Below are 25,948 nucleotides of genomic sequence, written 5' to 3' on the forward strand. Positions count from 1 at the left end.
AGCAGCAGATCTGTCCCACTGCTTAAAATCTAAAGCACTGGGCCTGTGACTATATGAGTGCCTAGAGGGAGGCTTAGTCTTCATATCACAGTAAGACAATCACAAAGCAAAATCTGACTTTTTTTCTTCTCCTTTTTGACGAGGGGTTGGGAAAAGTGAAACGGTAATAGAGTATGTTTCACCAATGCTAAGATGCACTCCCCACTCCGCCTCCCCACTGCACATATGAAGACCCCGGAATCAAGAACGTGCCATGGGTCAATTAGGAGCCTTGTATGTTTCTTTCTTAGTAAAATACTAAAATAATACTTATCATCAAGAGCATCTTAGAGTCAATGAAATACCGTGGTTTAAAAAAATTGGGTTACTGACTCTTGGAACAGTCTGGGGAATAGGAAATTCACCATATACGTGTAGGGCTGTCAATGCTTTGCTCTAACTCACTGTTAAAACTGTAACCCGCAGTTTGATCTACCAAACAGTGGTTTAATAGCACTAAGCTGTTTTCATTATGAAAAAGATGACTTTTTCAAAAGAGCACACAAAAGCAATGAACATGAATCATGATGGAAACAATGGGTCCACACACCTATTCATACTGTTAACATTTCACCACTATGCGTGCATTCTCTTCTGTGTCACAGTCATCCGTAATGAGGACGTATTAGCATTTCAGTAGAACATTCAATCTTGCCTGTGCGCAGAACGAGTTCCTCCACGGATACAGATGTTATACATTATAAATCCCTGTTTATGAAGGGATGATTGAAAATCTACCTGCCAGCTCATATAATAACTTTTTTTGTTACTGTTGCTTCGAATAGAAGGTAATTTTTTCTGAGAATGACAAGTTTGAGATCAGGTTTGAATTTTTGAAATAAAAACAGTAAGTATCTCCTTTTCTGATCCGTGTGTTTAGGCGACAACTGAAATCTCACTTCAATTTCTGAGGCTACAGTTTTTTTAAAACACCCTTAAAATGTATTTTATTGAATTACTTATTGGATTATAGAATTTCAAGCGATTCTCCCTGCACCTCATTGGCAACACGGTTTCTGTCTTTAAAAGTATGATAGAATAAGCTAGAAAGTAGTAACTGGAAATGAAGCACTTACGTTTATAAAATACGGCTTTAAAAGATATGTGGGGCAGGAGTTCATAGATCTTTTCTAAAACGGTGGCTTCCCCCACTACGGCGGCATTTACATTCCAGACTTGGACGACGTCTTCCCGGTCCCGGACACTGACACTAACTCCTATTACTTCGTCATCTGAGCGGAAGGAAGGGGGAAGAAAGAAATGAGTGATAATTTCAAGTCCGCTGGGAGCCGGTTTCTTAGCACTTATCATTTTATCTGTAAGTTGTAGAGAAGATGATCAAGACAAGGTGGCACGAGAGAACCCGTGATAAATACTGTTTCTAAGGGGGATCGTTGGACAAAAAGCAAGTTAGTGGGCAAAAGCTGCAGCAGTCACATCACATTTATCCGGCGACTTAGGTAAACAGAGTGTCCCGGCCAAACAAATTTTCCAGACAAGTGAGTTACCCTTCTTAACATGTTACCGAAGCTTTGGACTATTTCTTACTCTGTTTTGATAAGACTTTTTCAAGGTGCATAATGATCGGCCCCCCGAAAGCCAACTGAACTCACATGAACTTTTTCCTCGATGCTTGGCTGTCTTTGTGAGAACAGCAAGTATTTCTCCCGACTTCCCGCCAACCATTCAGAGATCTCGGGGTGGTTAGTGCTCCAGTCCCCAACATTAACTGGACCCAGACTGTGTGTTCCGAGTTGCTCATTCTGCTTTCTGTGGTTTTGCTTGTCTGCTCCTTTCTTATTAATCATCCCTGCTCTTGCCTGTTTCTCCCTAGCCATCCCCCTTCTGGTTTGGGCATTTTAACTGTAGGCTAGAGAATCAATGACCATCTGTTAGCTCTGTGTATAAAGTAAGTATCTTCTAAGTGTGGCCATGTCCTTAGAGCACTTCGGCAAATGGGCAGGAAAGCATTTATCTACTTTGATTAATGTAGGTCTTTTTTTTTTTTTTTTTGGACTAAATTCTGGATTGGGGGCTGCTCTGTAGGCATTCGAGAATGGTGGCTGGATAAGTAGGATTGTGTACTGTCCTCTGGGGCCACTTTGTGTACAGTCATTTGCAGCAAAACGACAGGAGTAAAGACTTGACTCCTGGTATACATGTTTGCAGCGTATTACTGAAGTAGGGTCACCCCTCTGCCCTTGCACACTCAGCATCAACGAGTGAAATGTGAAAGATGAGCATTATCAAAGTTAGGAAATTTTGCTTGAGTTAATATGTTTTGCCTAATTTTCCTTATTTACTATAAATCTGTACATCTCAATATTTCTGCTATCAGTTTTCCCGTGTGTCTTCTGGAGGTTAAAACGTTCCAGCATTTAGATACAATTTAAATGAGGACCTGTCCAATTACTAAAGGAGTTCATCTTCAGTAAAATAATTCCTTTCTTTCCTCCATCCTTCCCTTCTCTCCTTCATTCCCTTTTTCCCTCTCTCCCTTCTTTCCTTTGTAAATAAACTTGACTCTGGCTAAATGTGTATGACGTGACACTAAATAATTCCACGTATAGAAGTGTTTGAAAGCAGACAAAATCAGTTGAAGGTGTCAGAAGTTGGGCTTGTGGCCACCTCTGGGGGAAGGGAGGGTGTGGAGAGATTCTGGAGGCCAGTAACATTCTGTTCCTTGATCTGGGTGCCAGTTACAGGGATCTGTTTACTTTGAGAATATTAAGGTACACACATAACATTTTGTGTCCTTTTCTGTATACATGTCACATTTAAACAAAAATTTCCAAAAGAGTAAACAGTACCTGATCACGGCTACCCACAGAAACTTATTATCCCCTCAAGAAATGTGTCTTATGTACGTGTTTCTTGTTTTCTCATTTATCTTCAAAGTATATTTGCTAGAGCTCAATGTTAAATTCTATGTGAACCAAAAATCATCAAGTGAAGAGGGAAGTTTTGGCATTCACCACTTTCAAGAACAGTCGTGAAGACACTAGCTCAGCCTTTCAGGAAAAGAGCAGCATTTTCCAGTCTTTTTGTTTTGCCCATTTCTACACTATTGGGCAGAGGGTACTGTAGCTTTACGGGTGCTGAAAATGCTGAACTGTCAATATTTCAGTCTCGTCTGGCTTTTGGTTCCTACGTGTAACCTCCTAGCACAGCACTTTCAGAAAGGGCATGGTAAAAAGGCTGCAGCCCGTATGCAAAAGGAGATCCATCAGCAAACATGTAATATTCATAAGCAGAATCAACCGGCAAAAACGCCGATGATTTTAGGGTACTGGCAGCACAAGACGTCAGAGCTAGGAGGAGCCACTGTTTGAAGATGGGGGAAGTGAGGACCAGAGAGATGAGCTGACCTGCTGTAGTGGTGGAGCTGGGTTAATTAAGAGCGAACAGTTAATACTTAATGGTGCTCTCGTTCCAAAGTCAAGCACGGAACAATAGGTCTTCTTTGCTCAATCCTGCCTATTTATTATTACTTAGACTATTTTCCCTGGTTCTGGAAACAGGAATAATTCATACAGAAAACTTCCTCTCCCGGGGATTTACTTGTTTATAATTATACCGAAGATGCATTTTTGACTACATATTGTAAAGTTGCTACCTACCCCCTATTTAAACGGAAGGGATCTGTACTTTTAAGATAATTTCATCTTAACCCAGGTTCTGTCTTCAGTGAATAAAAAGACGTGTAAGAATTAAGGAAAACAAAAGGAGAATGATTGAAACTGTTAGTGAGGTAAATCTGAAACCTGCTTGGCACCGGCTAGGCCTATAAGGGTTCCCAAAGACAGAACCAGTTAAGACGCCTGAGGGCAAATCAGTCAATACCAAAGAGTTAAAAAAAAATGAAAGCTGAACAGGAAAAATGTGATTCTAAATGTTACCTCAGAAGCATTCAGAAGGAACTACCCAAGAAGAAAAAACAAAACTTTAAACGAGCAATTCAATTTTCCTCTCTCAGTGGTTTCACGACAAAAACAAAGCAAAATAAAAATGGGCTAAGGGATTAACAGGTACCAACTATTAGGTATAAAATAAGCTACGGGGATGTGTCGCGCAGCCTGGGGAACAGAGTCAATATTTCGTAATGACTACAGATGGAGTGTAATCTTTGAAAATTGTGACTCTTTATGTTGTGTACCTGTAACGTATGGGTTTTGTACATCAGCTATACTTTAATTAAACAAACAAACAAAAAAAGCAAAATAGAAATGTATTCACAGGGCTCTCAGAAACGCACTCAGTATTTGAAAACTGAGTGAGTCTTCAAGTAAAGTCTTCAAAGTCAAGTCCTGAAGACTTTACATTTCAGCCCCAGTTGTCAGATCACAGACGCTAATGGCGATTCATCCCCACCTCCCCTTTATCTCTCACTCTGAGTAGAAGGGACCAAGAGAGGGACAGGAGGAAGGGGCGAGTAACTGAGAGGGGCAGAAAGGACTGTGCCGACCTAACTACAAACTTCAGGTGACAACTAAGCCACTGGGCTCTTCTGGAAGAACTGGAACTGGTGAAGGAAGCCCACCACCAGTGGTGTTAGGAGCCCAATGTCAAATTCCATTTTCTTCTGGAACATATATAAGGCTGTATGTCAATTACCCTTCAATTAAAAAAAAACAGTTTTCCTTTTTTTCTGCCTATTTATTTTAGACAGATGGTCACGGACACTATGAAGATGAGCTCTAAGTGCAAAAAAATATATAGGCGTATACACATATGTATATCCACGCAATATACACATATGTAAGTATACATATGCACATACACATGTAACATGAAAACGCCACGAGCACATGGGAAAAAGCTAAGTAACTTCATAGTTACAAAAGAAGCAACTCCAAAATATGTAAAAAAGGCAAACACACAGAAACAAGGCTCAGCAAGGAACAAGCAGAAGCCAAGCACGCGCGAGCGGGGACGCCAGAGCTGAGGGTCTCATTACCTGCGACGGCACAGTCTGTGAACTGTTCCCCGATAGTCGCTAACAACAACTCTTTCCAGACTGTGGACTGGTGTGGGAAAAGAACAAAAAGCAAAGCAAAAGAAAACCAAAGAAAAGGAACACATATACATTTTTAAACAATTATCTTCAGGAGCTACCCAAGTCACAGTTTCTTTAACCTCTCACGCTGAATCACAGGTGTAAACACCCACGTGGTGGCACATGTTTGTACTGTTTTACACATCGCTTTGCACAGAGAGATACAAGGGATCCCAAGTCACAAACTCTGTGTCCACAAAACTGTGGGGTCCGAAGCTACAGAGCTAATCTCTAGTGCCACCTCTGATGAAGTTGAGAGCAACGTGGGGAAAATGCACTCAAACGACCTACGCTTTTCCCATTTCTTTGCCTCTCACTGATTCAAAATGTATCAGCTGGTTATAAGTGAATGCTATTAGGACCATCCTTCTCTTCAAAACCCTTTCCTGCTTTTCCAGCAGTTTATAAGGTACTTCCAAGGTTACACAAGTGAAGAACACTTAAGGAAATTTCTGGTTTACTGACTACCAGAGACTTGCAGATCTCCATTCACTTGAAGGCATTTTGTTTCTGCTAAGTGACTGAACTGTGGTGTGTGTGCGTGTGCGTGTGCGCGTGCGCGCACATGTGCATTTCCCTGGAAGAATCAGTGCACGCTCTAGTCCACCTCTTCCCTATGAGAAAACCTGGAGCCTCTTCTGCTGAAGACCCCCTAATGCCATCCAATCAACAGTCAGCATCCACGCACAGGTAACTGGAGGTCTCCAAGTTCTTTCCAGTTCCTCTTCCTCAAAAAGTTCTTGGTTCCGTATCTCTTCCTTGTCTTGGTTCACAGGCCCTGAACTCCACCAGAACCGGGTTTGATTCCTGACAGCCGGCTTAGAGCTGTACCCTAGGCAGGCTTATTAGCCTCTCTGAGCATCAGTTTCCTTCAGTGAACAGGGAATAATAATAGGACCGACCTCCCAGGGCTGTTGTGACCATGAAATTAGTCAACAAATGTTGCGTTCGACGGGCTCAGTACTGTGATTGCAACAACAGCACTGGAGATTTAAGATCCATTCCATAAACAGCTGCGTGTTTGCTCTGGACCAGGCGCCCACTAATGTATTAACTATAATGAGAGTACGTATTATCATGTTCTAATGAGCTGAGAGCAGCCTCACTGAATTTTTAACCAAGACCACAGCAGTCAATCATCATGGCTTTTCACTCTCAAGGAGGGTTTTCTTTTCTCTTTCCTAGACCCTCTGTCTGGTCTACCTGTCTCCCACCTAGAAACCATCGCTTCTGTTTTTTATCTGTCTCATCTGCAGTCTCTTATGCTATTAGGAACAAAGATGAGGGTGTTGAGAGGAAGTTAGGGGGAGGGGATGTTCCCTCTCCTGTTGTGAATTCAGAGGAGGCTGACCCACCGGATTCCCACCGGTCAGCAACAAAGAGAGGGCTGAGCTGCTTGGGATGAGGGCACTTGTGCAGATGTGAAAGCGTTATTATTTGCGACTGAATGGGGTCAAGTGAGCTGACAAGGAGGGAGGACAAACTTGTCTTTCAGCTACCTTTCATCCAATGCTGACGTCATGATTGTTTCTACCAGAAGTCAATGTCTACTGCAAGTAAATAAAGAACATGGCAAGGAAAAGGTGTCCTTATGGAAATTCAAAACAACTTTCTCTCCTTTCAGGGGGGCAGGAAGAGCTTCACAGGCCTTGCTTGTTTTTTTGTTTGCTCCCCTGACGTTTGAAAAATTATGTATGCCAAATACTAGCCAAATCTCGTAGCTATGCATCTTAACGATAGTTTGCACCTTTAACAAACAAATTGGGTCATATCTTTCGGTGTGTGCTCATCGGGAAACAATGCAAGGTCAAGCCTATGGGTCCCTGGAGATGTTTCAATCCTTTGAGCTCGTCCACGTGAAAGAAACCATGAAAAGGTGAGACTGGGGAGCATGTGTCCTTTCATCCATTTTCGAAGGCGGCTTAAGAATAGATTTGAATGCTCTTTTCAGTCGGTACAATGAATTAGAGCCCACTCCCGGGAAACCCAGGTTTCTGAGGCTTGACCACTGCCAACCAACGGCCGAGCAGGCTCTGCTGCCATTAACCAGGGTTTCATCAGCCCCAGAGGGAGACTGGACACGGCCTCGCATGAAACCCCAAAGGGCGGTGAGATGCAAGGCCTCCCACACGTCCCCACTCTCTGTGCCAGGGTCATTCTCAGAAGTGCTTGTCGCCCCAGTGGGGAAGCGACGAGCCTTTGCTGGGAAGGATCCTGCTTCTCACTACGTAGACCCACTTCCACATGTCGGTCATGGCTGTGGAGGACATGACAGCCCTAATCAGCTTTTCTGTAAAGTTTATAGGCATGTAGCTGTTCAGAACTATATGATACAGTCACACTCTTACACCATTTCTACAGAGACTCACAATGCATTTTCAAGGTGACAGTGTGAGGCAGAAAACCCCCAAGGTCAGAATAGAACTTCTCACCCCCAGTCCCATTCTGAGTCTACCAGGCGGACTGTCTAGAACGCACAAGAGGTTCATCATAAGCTGTCAACAACCCCGAACTTAGCTTCTAGAAAAGGATGAGAGCGAACCTACCGTGCTGTCCTTGGGAACTTTCATCTTCCATACGCCACCCTTTGCATTACTCTCCTCTTCCCTGGATCAAAGACCAATGTTCACAGTTACACTCATGGATTAAGTAGCTCTACATACATCTAGTTCAACAATGGATGACATTAAAAACAATAAACAACGGAGCATTCTGCAATAAACTCTCCCCGGTTCGTTTTACTAGAAACAGAAGCAGATGAAAGAAAAAGGAAGGGGATGGAGATGGGGAGGGAAGAAGGTGGGATTCAGTGGCCAAAAGGGTAGGGAAGGTGATGGGATACCAGGTTCTCATCCTCAAGGAGCTGGTGAGGAGAGGTTCCCTAGACCCCCTGGGGTGGACAAACTAATACAAGTGCTTCACATGTGAGAAGGCCTTTACATTTCAATGTCATGCTCTTGACATCGCCTCATCTGATTCGCATTTCAGTCTTGTGTCATAAGCCTAATAGGGGACTCAGCCCCGGTAGAGGACATCTGCTGTCTCCCTGTGTAGTAACTGCTCCCTCTTCTGGCAAGAGCACCCCAATTTCCCTTTAAGGAGCTACCTGTCCCCTACTCTTATGCCAGACCCTTTCTGATATGGCTGATTCCATATCCTAGCTTTAAAGGTGGGCTTATGACCCAGACACTTATGACTTCGTAGTCTTTATGATTGGCCAGGGATGGAAAGGCAACCCACGCTGGGCCGATGAGAGCCTGCCCTGGCATGTTACTGGAGCTGGTGAATGCTGACACTGACAAACTTGTAGGGCTTAAGACTGGAGCTTATAAAAGCCATTTTGTCACAAATGGGAAAACCTGCCTGAAAATTAAGCCAAGGCAGAGAAAAGCAAAGCAAGTCTGACGGAGAGTGTCAGATTCCTAAGAAGAACTGAGCACCCAGATCTGCCTGAAATCAGCCCTACCGGTAGACTGTTTAGTTACAGAAGCCAAAAGATTCCTTTTTGTTGTTTTTTTTTTGGCTCAGTTTACGTTTCTGCCATTTGCTACCAAAGAGCTAAGATATATTCCCATTTTATTAATGAGTAAATGGCTTAGATCAGTTGAGGGACATGATGCAAGGATTTACTACTAGTTGGGACTCCAGCCTAGGCAAACTGGCTTACTGTCCTCCACCCTCAACACTACTCCAGCTATTAAAGAAGAAAGACACCTTCCCCTCAACCCTGGGCCGTGATCAGTATCATACACTTTCTATGTGGTCCACATGAGGTATGTCTAAGGTTATATGATCTTTGTTCATATAATAGATGTGGGTACCACATCTGTTCCCTCATCTCCCCTCCAGCCTGTAAGCTTTTTCACTCCACTGTCCAGGTCATTATTGAACAAGTGAAAGAACAAACCCAAATGATGCCACACCCCGATACAAAGACCTGCACGGCACCTTCAGCGAGCTAATGAGGACCTAGGTATTGTGAGACTGCAATGGGGTCCTCTGTTGGCGGATGCTGAGACACCTGCTCATCACTCTGGAGCACAAGGGGAAAGGGGTCGAGGGAAGGGGTCTATTTCAAAATTAAATCATGGCTAAAATGACTTTGCGACACCACCAGGAGAAAATTACTTTGGCATTCCAATTTGGCATGAAGTTATTTTATTAAGTTCACAACCATTTCCCTCCCACCTTAACCTCAAACTATACAGAAGACACTTACCAAAGTGGCCGCCTCTCTCCTCTCATTAAATGATAACTACATCTCAAAGGCAGGCTAGTCACAGGAGGAATATTATTGTACACACTCCAGAATATCTTTAAAAGAAAAACACTTTGTTTAATACACCCAGTATTGACTTACTGTGCTTATAAAATTAATGCATTAAAGCTTATAAAATTCATGCATTAAAGAAAAAAAAATCACATCTCATTAAGTCCTACCCATTCAAACTAGATTTTTCTTAGTATTCTTCCTAATTTTCTGCTAGAAAATGTAACATAACATTAAACAATGTTCTTTTCTGAAGTCAGGCTAAGTTGTATGCTTCAGGAAGCTATGGTTTAGCAAACATTCCTATGTAATGTGTCTCCACATAAAACAGGGTAAGGATCTTGCTAATGATTTTTCTGACAGGTATATGGCATCTAATAAAAGCCTGTAGTGCTGAATACGTGTACTGAACCATATTTCCTCATGACACTGACTCTGTCTTCTTTCTAAGCCTAGAAAGAATCTGTTACACTTTGGATTGGGGGATGGGGTATAGAGGAGGCAAAGAGGAATCACCTCATGTGCTCTGTCCCCCTTCCTTTCCTCTCCCAGGAGGAAAAGGAAATAGCTCAGCTGCCAAAGCCACAAGTTGCCCAAGATGCACAGTGTTAGGAATTCCATGATTGTGTGTTCTCCAAACTCATATAGTGAAACCCAAGCCCCCAAGAGGATGGAATTAGGAGGTGGGGTCTTCGGGCATAATTAGGCCATAAGGATGGAACCCCCCCGCCCAGTGATGGGATTAGTGTCCCAATAAGAAAAGGAAGAGAGTTAGCCCTCTCTGTCCACCATGTGTGGATATAATGAGAAGACGCCTATCTGCCTATAAGCCCAGGAAGACTGCCTTCACCAGGACTTGACCATTCTGGCACCCCTGATCTTGAACTTGCAGCCTGCAGAACTGTGAGACATCAATGTTTGTTGCTGAAGCCACCCAGTCTATGGTATTCTGTTACAACAGCTGGAACTAAGACACAGGGTGGCTGGTAGTCAGAAACAGATTACATAAAAATAGTAGAGTAATAGTAACAATGAGAGTAACAGCAGCAACAGTAATAGGGCCAGGATTTGGTCTCTGACTTTTTTTTTTTTTTGTGGTACGCGGGCCTCTCACTGTTGTGACCTCTCCCGTTGCGGAGCACAGGCTCCGGACACGCAGACTCAGCAGCCGTGGCTCACGGGCCCAGCCGCTCCGCGGCATGTGGGATCTTCCCAGACCGGGGCACGAACCCGCGTCCCCTGCATCGGCAGGCGGACTCTCAACCATCGCGCCACCAGGGAAGCCCTGGTCTCTGACTTTTACATGTTTATGTAATTTATCTTAATGACAACCTAACTAAGAGGTACAATTATTATTCTTGTTTTATAGATAAGGAAACTGAGGCACACAGACTAATCCTCCCAAGCATCACTGTGTGCTATGACCACGAGGATTAGGACAAGAAGTGAGTTTTTACAAAGAAGAAAACCCTTCCCAGCTTGTTTGGAACGGTACCAGGAATCTCTACGCTACCAACTCTATGCACAGAATTACTATACAAATGAAAAATATCACTCTGTGTGGTGAAGTAAGTCAAGGGTGGTTGTCTGGGTCTCCTAGTAGATCTGAGGAGAACAGAACAAGCAATAGGACAATTAGAAACATGAATCCAAGGGCATCATGAACAGAGTGGCATAGGTGGAATGAAATTTTATCGATGTCGAATGAGAATCCTTATGGGTTGTTTGAGCCCACGTTGCATAAAAACTGGAGCCAAATTAACTGCAAGGCCAGCAACAGCAATAAGATGAAACTGAAGGCAGAAAAAAAACCAAAAACCACCTGACAATAGATTTATTAAGAATACCTTATAAGAACCTGCCACATAGTACTCAATACTCTACTCAATACTCTGTAATGGCCTACACGGGAAAAGAATCTTAAAAAAAAAAAAGTGGATATAAAAAACAAAAGTGGATATATGTATAACTGATTCACTTTGCTGTACACCTGAAACTAACACTTTGTAAATCAACTATACTCCAATAAAAGTTATTTAAAAAAAGGATATGAGGAGAAAAAAATTTTTTAAATGCTAGGAAAAAAAAAATAAACAAAAAGAATACCTGGGGTCCCTTATACTAAAACGGTGCTAATGTAGGAAGTAACTGAAAATAGCTCTGTAGTAACAGTAGATGCTCAGACATCTGTCTTTGTGGAGATACCTGCCTCATAAATGGTTTGCTATCAGTGCAAATAATAAGATTACTCCAATATTTCAGTTATAGCCTGTGGTATGGGTGTGAATAGGCAGAGTTGGAATCTGAGGCCAGGCAGTTGGATTCCAAACCCTGTACCCTTAACCACTAAGCTATTTCCTCTGCAGATATTACTACATATTTTAGGCACATCTTTCTCCAGTCCTAGAAGCCATGGACCAGGTCACGAGGTCATGGACGAGGTCACAGAGTGAGGGGCACCTGTTGAAGATGTTTTCCCACCAGCACGTGCCCTTCATCACACTGACTATGCCACTGCCTTAGCTCTAGCCTAGGACTTCTGCAATGATGTGGCAATGACCTGTGCAGAATTTATGGACACACTTATGCTAGAATATACATCCCTGCTTCCACCAAGAGGACTTTGATGCCAGCAAACTTCAAGTCTCCTAAAAGGCCAGAGCACCTGCCCTCACACCCTTGCCAAAGTTCTCAAATCCTAACTTTTCACCCAGTGTTTGAAGCACCTTGGAAAACACAACAAAATGCTTCTCCCGTTCCAAAGGTGAGAACATCACACTAAGGATCGTGCTACAGTGTGTGGCTTTAGAAGCTTCTCTTGAAAACACAGACAACTGATTTTGTTAGTCTTGGCAAATGCGAGAGGAGGAGATTACAGCCCAAGAAGATACAGTGAGACACTTCACCCTGACCTAATGTACTCATTCAAGTGCATATCTGCACGTTTCTGCATGAACACAAAATGAGAGTGAAATATGCGGTGACCGCATGGAAAAGACCCCCATTAAAGTCCGTGGCACTAAGTCGGTCTGTTTCCATATTGCAAACCTCACGCAGTGTGTAGAATACTCGTCAAGCATGTATGATGGCAAAAGAGCTGAAGGAAGGAACCCGGCATCACACAGCTCCTTAGACCTTCTTCCTCCCCTGCGGAAGCGAAAGTGCTGTTTCACTGGAAACTTGATAATTCTTGGTCATATTCTCTGTAACATACTTTTGTTTGTTAAACCATCTAAATTTTACTACAGATAGAACCTTGCAAATAGATTTCAAAAGCCCTTAGACTTATAATTAATTCTAAGTGGTCTGCAAACAGTAGATTGCAGTAAAGCTAAGCACAATGTTTATTAATAATAATGAAGTGTTTTTTCCAAAAGCCTTAACGACAACCCGAGGAGAGGGAGGGAAGTCAGGCATCACTTATTCAGTCAACATGTGTGGACACCAAGGAGGGCAGGGCGCTGTGGTGAGTCCCAGGTTGCTTAGATTCACTAGACAATGGTGTCCACTTAACAAATCCCCAACCTACTAGTCCTGACTGAAGCAATTATGCTCCTCCCAACAGTCCTTTGCCAAATAGATAATCAATCATTACCAGGAAAACTGGCAAATTTCCTCATTTTTTACTAAATGCTTTGAAGGAAAAAAAAAAAGAGAATATACTTGAAAATACTTGAGAAGAAAAGATGCCATGTGGTGACAGACAACATGGTGTTAAAAAAAAAAGAAAAAAGAAAGAAAGAAAGAAAAGAAAAACATGCAGCAAATACACCTCCAAAAAACCCAACAAATCCAGCATTTCTTCCGCAGGTCACAGCATATAAATCTTTGAAAGTATTTCTGAAATTTTAAACAAACGTTTTCATTCCTTAGGTATTTCTAATTGGCTGGGGCTTGCATCCCACCAAGTAAATCAATGGTTTATGGGAAGGGCAGAGCCCAGAAGAAAGGCAACTGAAGAGCTTAATGGATGTTTTTAAATTCACAGCAGATACAACAGGCTGAAAGCAAAGTGTTTCTGACCTGGGAGAGCCAGGTAGTGGAGAGAGAAATGGGTTTTGCTTTGCATTCCAAAGGTCTTAAAGTGAGAACCAAAGTTTGGAGGACTGATAGGGGAGTGGGCAATTTCTCACCACGCAGTTAAGTCAATGAATGAAAAACAAAGTCTGAGTCAGAGAGCTAAGTGGGGTTCACACATTGAGAGAACAGGAGAAAAGCTGGGGGAAACAGCAGAGCAGTGTGTATTCGGCTTCCTGGGTAAGGCCCATAGGTGTATGTTTATTGACGTTAATATTTTTCAGTGCACAGGGCTTTCACTTTGGTGAAAACCCAAAGACGTGATTGGACTCAGAAGCTTATACACCATTTTAACAAAGGATGATAAATTGTGGAGAGTGACCAGACAAAGGAAAGGGGGTCTGGGGCCCCTAGAGGTGGTATATGGTGTGACTGTGCTGAGGAAATACAGCTTAGTATTTGCTTAGTAGGTTTGTTATGCAGACTCAAGGGGTAAGAAAAAGGGATACCTTTACAAATGTAAATTTATGTCACTTTTAAAAGGGTAATTTATGCCCTGACTTCAGGCAGATAGAGGAGGTCAGAGAGCTCCTCCTGGCCCTGCTGTTTTTCAACTGCCTTCAGTTCAAAGTAATTCTTAAGCTCAAGTGACGTTTTTGGGGTGGCATATTCTGATCCCCCTTGAGAGACCAAGTTTTACATCTGAAGTGACTGAATCACTTTCACTTTACAAGATTTAATCTCCCACCCCACGTGCACAGCGGCTTCCACTGCCAACATGCCAGCGGACAGGATCCAGGTACTTGGACTTCAGTTCTGTTTCTGCACAACTGGGCTGTGACTATAATGATGATCCCATCACGTACCCCATGAATAAATTAAATGACAGCTATATAATCCTGTTATTCTCGATACTAACCTTCACTAAACAGAACTATGAAGTAGACCTGCCTGCAGGGCTTTCCCTCTCTTTTTTCAGGAGGGAGTTTCTCTCTTTCTTCCCTCGACCCTGTCCCTTCACCCAAATGGTTCACTGCAGGTCATTCTATTGCAGGATGCCACCCACCGTGGGCTGCCCTGCTGTGTTCCAGGGCAGTGACGACTTTGAATCAATCTTTCTATCATTCTCCATTATCGGTCCTGACCTATAAAACCTCTCCTCCCATAAGGGACAGCCCTCCCTTCCCAATGATTTGCAAAGCAATCTGCTGCCCTACCTTAATGACCTGCAAGAGCACAGGAGCTCCACAACCTTCTGATAAGGGATGATGCCTTGATATCACCGGCCATACACAAGTATAGAAGGAAGATTCTCTTCATTTTAAGAGATTGTATCTATATTTCTCTGAAGACCTTCTGTTTATGATAAATGATGCTGGATATCCATTTACAGAAGAAATATGAAGCTGCTGCTTTCCGTAAATTTAAGTAAAAAGTCGGTCAATTTATGGGACCACTGCATAGGACATAGAACAACCGGACACAGTGTGGCAAAACCTTGAACGTGATACCTGAGGTGGGTTAGAATGCTACACAGGAATGAGTTTTCAGGGCTGGAATTTTGGTCTTGTGGTAGCAAGGGAGGATCCCCTGCAAATCGTTACCTGGCCGGTAACTCCCTTCTGCCACAGGTAAAATCAGGCTTGGTCAGAAGCTGTGTTCTATTCCGCGCTGCATGCATTTAGGACATAAAAACACAGAAGAAATGTGGAAAACTTTGAAATGTTTACAAAAGAGTAAAAGGAATCAGTAAGTGCCTGGAAAACACATCTAGATGAAACATGGAATTTTCCAAGAAAGGCAGGTAAGTAGGGAACAAATTTAACTCCAACCAGAGGGCATTACTGGTGGCTGTGATGAGACTGTCCTCAGCAGGGGTCAGTGGGCCGGCTGGAGACACAGGCCTCCCTCACTCCTCAGTCAGGGTAGACCAAAAGCAAGAGGATGGACCTAGAAAAGGAGGGAGTTCCGGTCCCAGAGCACAGCGCGATTGGCTGTTTCTGCCACTTTTCGGGCCACTTGCCTCCCAGCCTCAGCCCCTCCAGCTAATAAATGGGGATAACAATTCCTCTGCCACCCCCATCAGCATCTCTGATTTGCTGAGGGCCTCAAAGTACAAAAAGACATATTATTCAATATGTTCTTATGGAAAACAATCATTAATACCACATGATAACTACACTGCAACTAAACACAGATGAGGGAAAAACAGACACGATTAGGGACGTAATTTTTCAGTGCTGACGGAGCGAGAGTTCAAGAATCCACATATAGCCACAAAATGAAAAGACAGTGGGGCAAAGGCATATCCTCAAATGACTTTAAAATCAGCACCCAGGCTAGTTCTCAAATACTAAGGACTGTTCACAGATATTAAGGACACAGCCTGAAATCCCCAAACTCATCGACAAGTTAAATACATTTTCCTAAGTAGAGGTATTCACCGTGGTATAATCTGGGGAATAACTGCTTGAAATAAATCATCTAGAAGTAGTGGTACACAGTTTTGTGATTTAAACCATGATTGAGGAATGTACAAGAAGATGTTCCAATAGAAGTAGGCAAGTAACGGCAGACGCATTCATTATTATTCTCCAGCACTTACTGGGTGCTTTTTACGTCCTTGTGCCATTTCATTCTCACAACCTCACGATGCAGTTGGTATCACAATTATTCCCATCTTAGAGATGAGCAAACAGATACAGAGAAGTTAAGCAACTTGCCTGAGCTACTAAGTAGCAGATGTTAGATACCAACCCAGGCGGTGTGACCACCCTACACCCAGGCCCACATCCTCCCCGGTCAACCGATGAAGCTGAAGTGTGGAATGCAACCTTCTGTAAAAGCTGCCAACAGCTGAGGGCTTACTAAGTACCAAGCACTACTAAGGACTATGCAATCTCATTTAACCCTCGCTCAACCCTAGGGAGGAGGAACTGCTACTATCTGTTTTACAGATGAAGAAACGGAGGAGGACAGACTCATCGGAGATACGACAGAACTTCCTGACCCCTTGGGGCAGTGTTTCATTATCACCCCCCTATGTTGAAGGAGCCCTTTTCCTACTCACTTTCTTGTGAAACTTTAATACCACCAAGAGACTATATATCTATTTACGTACCGTATGCCTATCTGTGCTTTCTACATAAAAACAGCATGATTTTTTTTGGCCACACCAAGAATCAATTTTTGCCGCCATTGAGAATGTGTGGTTACAGCTTAACAGATCATTATGTGAGCAGTCTGCTGTGACAGAAAAGTGGTTCATTTATTAATTTCTCATTCATGCATTTGATCCTTCAGTATTTATGGAGTGAAAGGAACCAGGCACAATACAGTACTCCATTTATATGAGGTTCAATAAAAGACAAAGCCAATGCATGGTGACAGAAATGTGAATAGTGGTTGCTTCCGGTAAAGGACTGGTAGGAAAAAGGCATGAAGAAAACCTTCCTGACAGGATGGAATTTTAAAATCTTGATCGGGTGATAGTTACACGTTTGTGTATCTTTGTCAAAATTTATCAAACTTCTACACTTAAGAGACCTGCATTTACTGAAAAAATTATATCCCAATGAAGTTTTTAAGAAGGCATTTCCTAGTATGTGCCGGCCTGGGTACTTTAAATTGGTCCCTGAAGACCCTATGTCACTTGCTGCCAGATACCAAGGCTCAACCAATGCTCTGTTGTCATCACACAGGGGCAGGGAAACAAACTAATCCCTCGGTGTAACTTTACCAACGTCTTCCTGGAAACCCAGGCACAGTTGTGATGTGGATCCAATGTCACAATAGCATGGGAAAAGTCTAATGAGGACCTCAAAAAAAAAAAAAATCAGTGGGCTCTAAGAACTTCTACATGAGGACAGGCTTTAGAATCAAGTGCTCTGAGGTTTACACAGCAATGCTGGGAAGAGGTAAAAAGGTCCATCATGTCACCACGGGGAGAAGTGAAGGGGACCCATTCCTGGACTCTGAGAGCATCTGTCCCTCTGGACGGTGGCCCACGTGCTGTCTTGTGACACTGCTTGTACTTGGCACTGACTGCTTATTTACAACAGCACTGTTATTCTGCTCTCCACACGCTTAGGTCATTTTCTCAAATAGTTCAGAGACAGCCTGTGGTAGGGACCACGTCTTTACACCCGGCTTAGGGCCCTCTGTGGCCACACGAGGCACTTTACAATCAGATTCCTGGGGCTGCATAACCATGAGTACTAAATTTCCTGAACCAGATACTGGGAGAAGTGTCTGAAAGAAGATCTCTGCGCAACTCCTGTGCAAGTGAGAGGCTGCCGAAGAGACACCGATCTGTTGGAATTTCTAACACATTAAAAGACTCAAGGGCAGAACACACAATTTAAAACTGGCCCTTCTGGAAAATTCAGGACACATAGTCAATGCAAGTATGAGCAGCCTTAACAGGCTTATCGAGTGTACAAAAATGGAGGGGGAGAAACTTGATAGAATTTGCTTTGGAAGAAAACAGTAATGTGATCAACTAAATAAACCAGGTTTTGTTTTGTTTTGTTTTGTTTTTTTAACGTTCATCCTAAGAGTTGGGTAGAGAAAGAACTAAGAGATCTAAGAGCTTACATTTGCTGACAACCTACCATGTATCAGGTCTCCTGCTAAGCCTGATAAAGACATCATCTCGTTCGGTCCTCAGACCCACCCATGGAGGCAGGGGCTACCATCATACCAGTCTTACACAAATTAAAGGGCTGATCCCTGCCCAGCTTAGGATGATGGAATTTGAACGTGGAGCAGGACATGGGTCCGAGAACGTGGAGCAGGACATGGGTCCGAGACCTTCCACTTTCAGGCTCAACACTATCCTGCCCTGTGACTTTCAGTAAGCTTGCAGGTGGTACCAGGGCTTCTCACCGATGGCAAACAGAGCCCAGAGAGGGAGCGGCCAAGCTGGTGCTTAAATGAGGACACACAGTGATATCGTCAAAACCACACCAGAGTCACGAGGGTCTGGGAGACGATAAGGTTCCACACGTCACCAAGAGAAGAGCAGGCCACTCGGGCATGTGCTCAGCTGGCCTTTGGGGTAGATGTGGCTGAGGGCTGCTCTGCCAGAGTGGGCATGTGAGCTGAGGTCAGGGCACAGCCCCGGGTGGGCGCTGCCAGCACAGCACAGGTCTCAGGTTGGATGATTAACCGTCCCACGAACAGCAGGTTTCTTGATCTTACCTGTACCGTTTGTACTGTGTAGATTTTCTTCAGATTTGACGCGCACTCAGCTGCTGTGGCACCAGGGAGGGATCTAAGCAAACAGAAGCAAAAGAGCAAAGAAACAAGGAAAATGTTTCAGTGTTCGTGAAACATTTCACAGTGTAATGTAAGTCTGCAGGTCTTCACACAAGTCAGGTCTGAAACCACAGAAGCGGACACTGCTGGGATGCTAGTTAGAATTTAAAACGGGAAACTCCTACTTTGTCAAGTCAGGTGCTCGCGTCTCCTAAAAATAAGCATATTTATCCTGTGGAAGTTTAACAGGAAAACTGGAAATGTAAGAAAGACACTGGAAACCTTAAAATCACATTTTAAAAAATATAAAAATAACCATGTGATAGCCAAGGCTTTTGGGCCTAGGACCCTGGCTAGGAAACTGGGCATGTTGTATAGATGACAATGACAATGCAGGGTCTTGACCTGGTTACATGTCTGAAAAATTTGTTACTTCCTTGGTGGTAAATATTCAAGAACCCTTGGGTGACCTTTTGCCAACTTTAAGAAAACATGATTACTAAAAGTCACCCTTCGCCTCACTTGAATTTGCACGTGTTTCCAAATCACCTGCCTTGAGAAAATACTTTCAGTTATTTTCTCGGGCTGATTTAATTAGCTCTGCTGAACTCTGCGGTCAGAGTATATTAATCTTCAGTTTGCCATATGTTCCACTAGATGGCAACATACTACCAGCTCATTCACCAGAAGCGCCATCCACTGAGAATGGCTTCACCCAGCACCATGTCCTGGGTTTGGGGGTTAACAGGACGTGGTGTCTTCAATCTGCAGAAGTGAGGCCTCCCCATCCTTGCTACCTTTCCTTTCTCCCTATACTGAATTAGCAGGTCTTGCTCAGGAAGGTTGGGGTCCAGCTACCTCAGGCCTCAGGTTGAAAAACTCAAGTAATGCTTGACAGCCCCACGTCTGGCTGTAAGGACTAAGAGGCTGGCGGTGAGCGGCAAGCACCAGCTCACAGCTGACCCACCAGGGCCTGGAATCTGTAAAAGGAATGCTCTCTACCAGCCACTGACCCTCCGAGACACAGTCCCCAGGGGACCTCAAGATGGTGAGCTTCCTGGCAAGAGATGTGCACAAAACTGAGCCAGCTCAGAGGTGGAGGGGAGGGCAGCGCAGAGGGCTAGGCCCAGGCCCAGGGGAGGGCAGCGCAGAGGGCTAGGCCCAGGCCCAGGGGAGGGCAGCGCAGAGGGCTAGGCCCAGGCCCAGGGGAGGGCAGTGCACAGGGCTAGGCCCAGGCCCAGGGGATGGCAGCGCAGAGGGCTAGGCCCAGGTTTGGGGCAAGCGTCAGACACCAGGGGCGGAGCTCTGCAGACTACAGTCCCGGAATTATGGACCTGGGTGTTGAACCTGATATAAAAAACCCATTTCTGAACACCGCTCCCTAGCCTGGAGGTCACAAGGAGGCATAATTACGGACTAGTGTGGAGGCAAACAAGGGACCCTGTCGAGCAGGTGGAGTCTGATAAATCAATCTTCCCCAAAGCACCAGGTTTACAACTCTTTTCTAGTTATTATGAGTGTGCCGGACGTTGTCTGACAAACGCAAACCCACAATAACCACCAGGACCGCATTCTGCCGCCAGACCCGAAGCCTCAAGTAGCTACGTTGCAGAACGTGATGAAGAGCGAGGCGCTGGGTCAGCACCTGCGACGGTGGCGTCTGACCCACGATGCATCCGTCGCTCTCTCTGGACTGCCCCGGGAACTACAGTATTGACTTACATAAATACTAATTTGCTATTTGATACAGGTTTTATGCTGTCTGGGGGGTTTAAATTACAAAAGGATTGGGGAAAAAAACTAAACAAAAAAACCCCAAACCTTAACCTTTTCTGAGTAGGTTTTCACATGAACAGTCTATTGCCTTTATATGAAAATCTACTGGCATTTATTCTAATACCGACTTTTCTTCCTTTGAAGAGGTTAGCTGACTCTCCACCAAATATGCCCAGAAGATATACCGCTGGCTGCCCAAAGCATATAGCAGAATACAGACAGGGTTCTTTCCCTAATGGGGTTGGGGGACAGGGTGGTATAAGGATCCAAAGGTAGGAAATGTCCGTTGCACTTTTTCATTTTTAAAACTGTGTATTTTGAATTTTTACTAATTGTTTTTTTTTGCGGTACGCGGGCCTCTCACTGTTGTGGCCTCTCCCGTTGCGGAGCACAGGCTCCGGACGCATAGGCTCAGCGGCCATGGCTCACGGGCCCAGCCGGTCCGCGGCATGTGGGATCCCCCCAGACCGGGGCACAAACCCACGTCCCCCGCACCGGCAGGCGGACTCTCAACCACTGTGCCACCATGGAAGCCCGAATTTTTACTAATTTTTAAGGCTACCATTCAATTTATGACGGTTTAGCATGAGTATAATTTGTGTTCACCTCATACAACATGTCAATTTAAGCAAATAAAACATGAGAATACCACCATTTCACCCAGAAAAAAATATCACTGATAAACCTTTGCTTTATATGCCTCTTTTTAAATGCCTCTGTCTCCACGTTCTGGTCTTTTACTCATATTCTAGTGCAGCAGACAATTATACAAAGTCATTTAGGTCTGTTCAGTTTCACTGCTCTAGGTTTCTGAAGAAACCTCTGTAGTCTCCAGAGTCCAAGAAGGGTTCTAGCATGAAACAAGGAGGCAGCGCTTCGTAGGACAACATTGCCAGGGGCTGACGTGCATCGACTGAATTCTTGCTTGTGTGCTCAGCAAGTCACCTTCATCACAGCACTGAATCCTCGCAAGCCTGCGTATTCAGACGTCATTATTACTTCTTACCATTTTACAGCCAAGCAGCCCAGTGCCTAAAGAGGTTTGATAAGGTGTGGCCTCAGGACACAAAAACCTGATTTGCAGACAGGTGACCTGAGACTTCCTGCTCTTTACCCCTCACTGCTAAACTGTCCAGTCAAGCCATATACACACTTTTTAAAAAAAATAAATTTATTTATTCATTTATTTTTGGCTGCGTTGGGTCTTTGTTGCTGCACGCAGGCTTTCTCTAGTTGCGGCGAGCAGGGAGTTACTCTTCATTGCAGTGTGTGGGCTTCTCATTGCGGTGGCTTCTCTTGTTGCACAGCGCAGGCTCTAGTCGCACAGGCTTCAGTAGTTGTGGCTTGCTGGCTCTAGAGCGCAGGCTCAGTAGTTGTGACGCACGGGCTTAGTTGCTCTGCGGCATGTGGGATCTTCCCGGACCAGGGCTCGAACCCATGTCCCTTGCGTTGGCAGGCGGATTCTTAGCCACTGCGCCACCAGGGAAGCCCCTACACGCTTACATTTTTTAATGGAGTTTTATAATTGACTCTTGGTGTGTTCTCATCAAGGCGGCCGTTTTTGCTGAATCCTACTTTTAATACAAGATTGTGTCCACGTTATGTTCTTCGAATAGTCTTTCCATCAGATCAAGGCAGAGAAGGTCCTCACTAAAACCAACAGGATCACGCTCAACAATAGCTCTATTCTGCTTAACATCTTAGGATGCTGATGTATTGGTGTTTGAAAGGAAATGTGTCAGCTTCTATGGAAAATGACTTGCCTAATTTCTTTTTTTTTTTAACATCTTTATTGGAGTACAATTGCTTTACAGTGTTGTGTTAGTTTCTGCTGCATAACAAAGTAAATCAGCCATACATATACATATATCCCCATATCTCCTCCCTCTTGCGTCTCCCTCCCTCCCACCCTCCTTAGCCCACTCCTCTAGGTGGTCGCAAAGCACCAAGGTGATCTCCCTGTGCCATGAGTTGCCTCATTTCTTAATGAAGGAGGTTGGATTCTCTAATTTTCAAGGTTCCTTCCAGATGCTGGACAGTTTTATGTATATCCAGGTGTCAAAATAAGAAAAATACTGTCGGAACTTCTGACAGTAGTGAATCGTTGGCTGGCTTGGCCAGCGCAAGGAAAGCCATTCTCCTGCAAGCCAAATGTGATCCAGACAGTCACTAGAAAACACTAAAAAGCCTATACCTCGTGCCTGAACCTCAGCCATCCTTAGCAAACAGAACTGGGCCATATCCACAAAATCGATTTTAAAAGGGAAAACAAGCCGAGATTCGTAAGTGATCTGCCTTGTAAACAGGTCAGTCTGTACTGGACTTGCTGATTCAACAGCGAACTGTACCATCTACAGTTACTGTTTCTTAAAGTAGCAGCGTGGGCAGCTGCTGGCAAAGCTGCAGCCCCGGGAAGCAGGCGGCCGGCAACCCTCTCTTCCCTGTTCCTCTAACAGATACTTGCAGCAACTGGGAGGGAAGTGTGTGTAGTGGATTTCAATGAAAGAGACTTTTTTTTTTTTTTTTTACTGGTATCACACATACAGTACATTCTCACATCTTTAAAAAAATCTTTTGACTTCCTTCATGTTACACACCCAAACCTCTCAACGGAACCCTAACCAAACCTCTCTCTGCAGACCAAGGGTGCTCATCTAGGTAGAGGTGATGGGGCCTCTGAGGAGAAGACATCTGGCAATATCCAGAGACATTTCTGGTTATCACCACTTGAGGGGTGCTGCTGGCATCGAGTGGGCAGAAGCCAGGGCTGGACAGGATAGCACCCGCAACAGAGGGTGATCAGGTCCAAAATGGCAAGAGTCCATGCTGAGACACCCTGCCGTATACGTGCAACAAACAGCCTAAGAAGACCTATCGTCTATTTAACCACCAAAGATCCATCGCACACCTCTTTTAGCTGACGAGGAGACAGCAGTGTTCATTCGAGACGAAGCCCTTGTCCTCATGAAGCGTATGCTCTAGAACTGGCACCCCTGCCTCTCTGAATTTCCCAGATTCCTGAAGGCAAAGAAACAATGTTTAGGTTCCTCTTTGTTGGCCTGGGAGGCAGGAAGTGTGAGAGAAAGTTGAGGGAGGAATATACCAGTAATATAACATTGAATGTGTCCACTCCTGGAAGGCTATACGGCCAAAGCTGTGGACAATCACAGAACCAAGGAATCAGGACCTACTTTCACATTCTTTGAATACTATGTCACCCTCTCACAGGACACAGCTGGAGCTGGGAACACAGCAGTGGAACAAGAAACGCCTCCTGGTGGATCAGGTTAAGGAGTTTGAATTGTTCCACTAGGAGTTTCCCCTCTGATTTAATGATAGTAATATAGTAATGGCTTCCTTTTACTGAGCACGTACTATATGAGAGGGGTTTGCATATAGATCTCTAATCCTTACAGCAAGCTTGCCAGGTTGGTATCATTATCTCCATTTACAGACTAGGAACCAAACTCAGTGAGCGTGTTTTTGAGGAGCAGATCTGGGTTCTTTCCTTGGTCTCTCTGGCTCTGATGCCCACGATCTTCCTCTTGGATGAGGACGCTTCTCAGTAAAACACCAAGCAGTCACTGTGAGCATGGGTGGTCACAGGTAGCACATCTTCCGCCAAATCCCCCTCTCAGCCCTTCTTAGGTTATCTACTCCATCCTTGGGCCCATCCACTGCCCTTGCCACTCACTCTCTCCTCCACCACCACCACCCATTTAGCCACACTGCCTGGGGGGGGCAGGGGCTGGGGGGGAGAAGCAGAGACGCGGGACAGGGTTAGACGCCACCAGAACCCTTGGCAATAACGATACCCCAAAACGTGATACAAGGAACACAATTCGGGAAGAACGCATTTACAGGTCATCATTTTCTGAGGCTGGACATGAGAGGAAGATAATTTACCAAACAAAAGCCAAGCTGGGCTGTGGCAGGAAGGCAGGAAAGCAGAGCGCTTGAGAGGATGGTCTTTGAAATCGACAGAACTGAGTTCCAGCTCTGCCAGCCACCCGCTGTGTGACAAGCCTGACTCTCCTGACCCTCGCTTCCCCTTTCTGAGAATGGTCTCTATCCCTACTTAGACTGCAAGAGCTAAGGCGCATAAAGTATTTACACAGCAACTGGCATCTAACAAGCAACAGTGGCTGTCGTCACCAGCGGCAGCAGCAAGAGCACAAGAGGAACAGAGGGGGAAGCCATCACAACTAAGAGACACCGAGCACATTTTCTAATCTGTGGGACCGAGGGCAAAAATCCCAAGAAGTCTGTGAGAATGACACAGCGCTGAGAAACCCCTGGGTCCATCCTCAGGAAAGAAAGCCCATCCGGCGCCAGTCTCTCTGGGCTTAAGGCCACAGCTTCCAGGAGCTGCTTCCACTTGGACCTGGCGAATCCAGAAGCTGTTATGGTTAAGGCAGGAGTGGGGAGGGATCCTCCGAGGTCTGCCAAGTAGATGATTAGTGTAAGATGTCAGGGGAACTCTTAATGTTACAAAATCCCCAAGTCCAGCTTTATAGTGCCCCTGTGTGTCTTCAACTTAATCACGGAATTAGAGCAAATGCATCTTAAGATTCTCTATGCAAAACTGGTTAAAATCCCTTTTCATTTGGGGAATTACGAGAAGGCAGGAAGTTCAATAAGTTGGACCAACTATTCAACTTAAACGGTTTCCAGGCACGTAACCACCATTTGCATGCAATAATTCAATGTGTTGTTTACAAATCATCTTTATCTATTCATTAAAGCAGGTTCCTGAGAATCTTGCCAAGACAGAACTCATTTAGCTCAATTTGAGTCTGAGACGCTTCAAAGCATTTTTATCCTCTCTCTTATTCAAGAGATACTTACTGTGCTCCCAGTAGGTGAAAAGATCACACAGCGTGTGCTACATGCATGCATCGTCAATCAAACACCGTGAGGTAAATAACGGTTGCAACCCCACTCTGCAGATAAGCAAACTAAGTCTCAGGGTGGCGACTTGCCCAAAGGCTCACAGTTGGCTAATAGGAGAGCTGGTACTTGAACCAAGGGTCCCTGGCAGCCTGGCTCTTTGTCAGGAGCCTGAACTAACCACTTGCAGCAGGACGCCCTACCCTACTTGGTGCTGCGGACACAACGCGGCCCCAAATACATTCTCAGCTCTCCTGCACCTTGCAACCCTCAACCCTGACTTCCCAGCAGTCCAAACGTGCCTTCTCCATTAAACCTCACCTGGGTGCTGCAGGCTAAGCTCAGGAATAAAATTCCTGGGGACAGATGCCTTTGTCAGTACCTCAGAAATTATCTTAACCATTCCTTAGCAGACCACAGCAACACTTACCAGGGACCTGGATTTCTGGAGATGCTTCCTACAAAGGAAAGAAGCTGAAAAGGTTTCCCCAAACCCTGCCCACATCCCTGCCACTTATATTCCACCAAGCAGCAGCATTACCTGGGAGCTTGTTAGAGCTGCAGAGTCTCCAGGCCGCGCCTGACACCTGCTGAATCCCAGGTGATTTGTCTATACATTAAAGTTTGAGGTTTGTTGATTT

At 44.6% G+C, this 25,948-nt stretch overlaps 1 protein-coding gene across 1 annotated transcript in view; it reads right to left on the reverse strand.

Moving 5' to 3' along the window:
- EIF4E3 (eukaryotic translation initiation factor 4E family member 3) overlaps positions 1 to 25,948 on the reverse strand; it is a 38,941-nt gene that overhangs the window by 5,269 nt on the left and 7,724 nt on the right. Inside the window, exons 2-6 of the mRNA XM_019947597.3 lie at positions 18,585 to 18,657; positions 9,315 to 9,409; positions 7,642 to 7,702; positions 4,997 to 5,063; positions 1,116 to 1,271 (exon numbers count right to left, since the gene is read on the reverse strand). Coding sequence (XP_019803156.2) covers positions 1,116 to 1,271; positions 4,997 to 5,063; positions 7,642 to 7,702; positions 9,315 to 9,409; positions 18,585 to 18,657 — 452 coding nt within the window. The remainder of the gene's footprint in view (positions 1 to 1,115; positions 1,272 to 4,996; positions 5,064 to 7,641; positions 7,703 to 9,314; positions 9,410 to 18,584; positions 18,658 to 25,948) is intronic.

This window comes from Tursiops truncatus, chromosome 10 (genome assembly GCF_011762595.2).
Source record: "Tursiops truncatus isolate mTurTru1 chromosome 10, mTurTru1.mat.Y, whole genome shotgun sequence".
Classification (NCBI taxonomy): Eukaryota; Metazoa; Chordata; class Mammalia; order Artiodactyla; family Delphinidae; genus Tursiops; species Tursiops truncatus.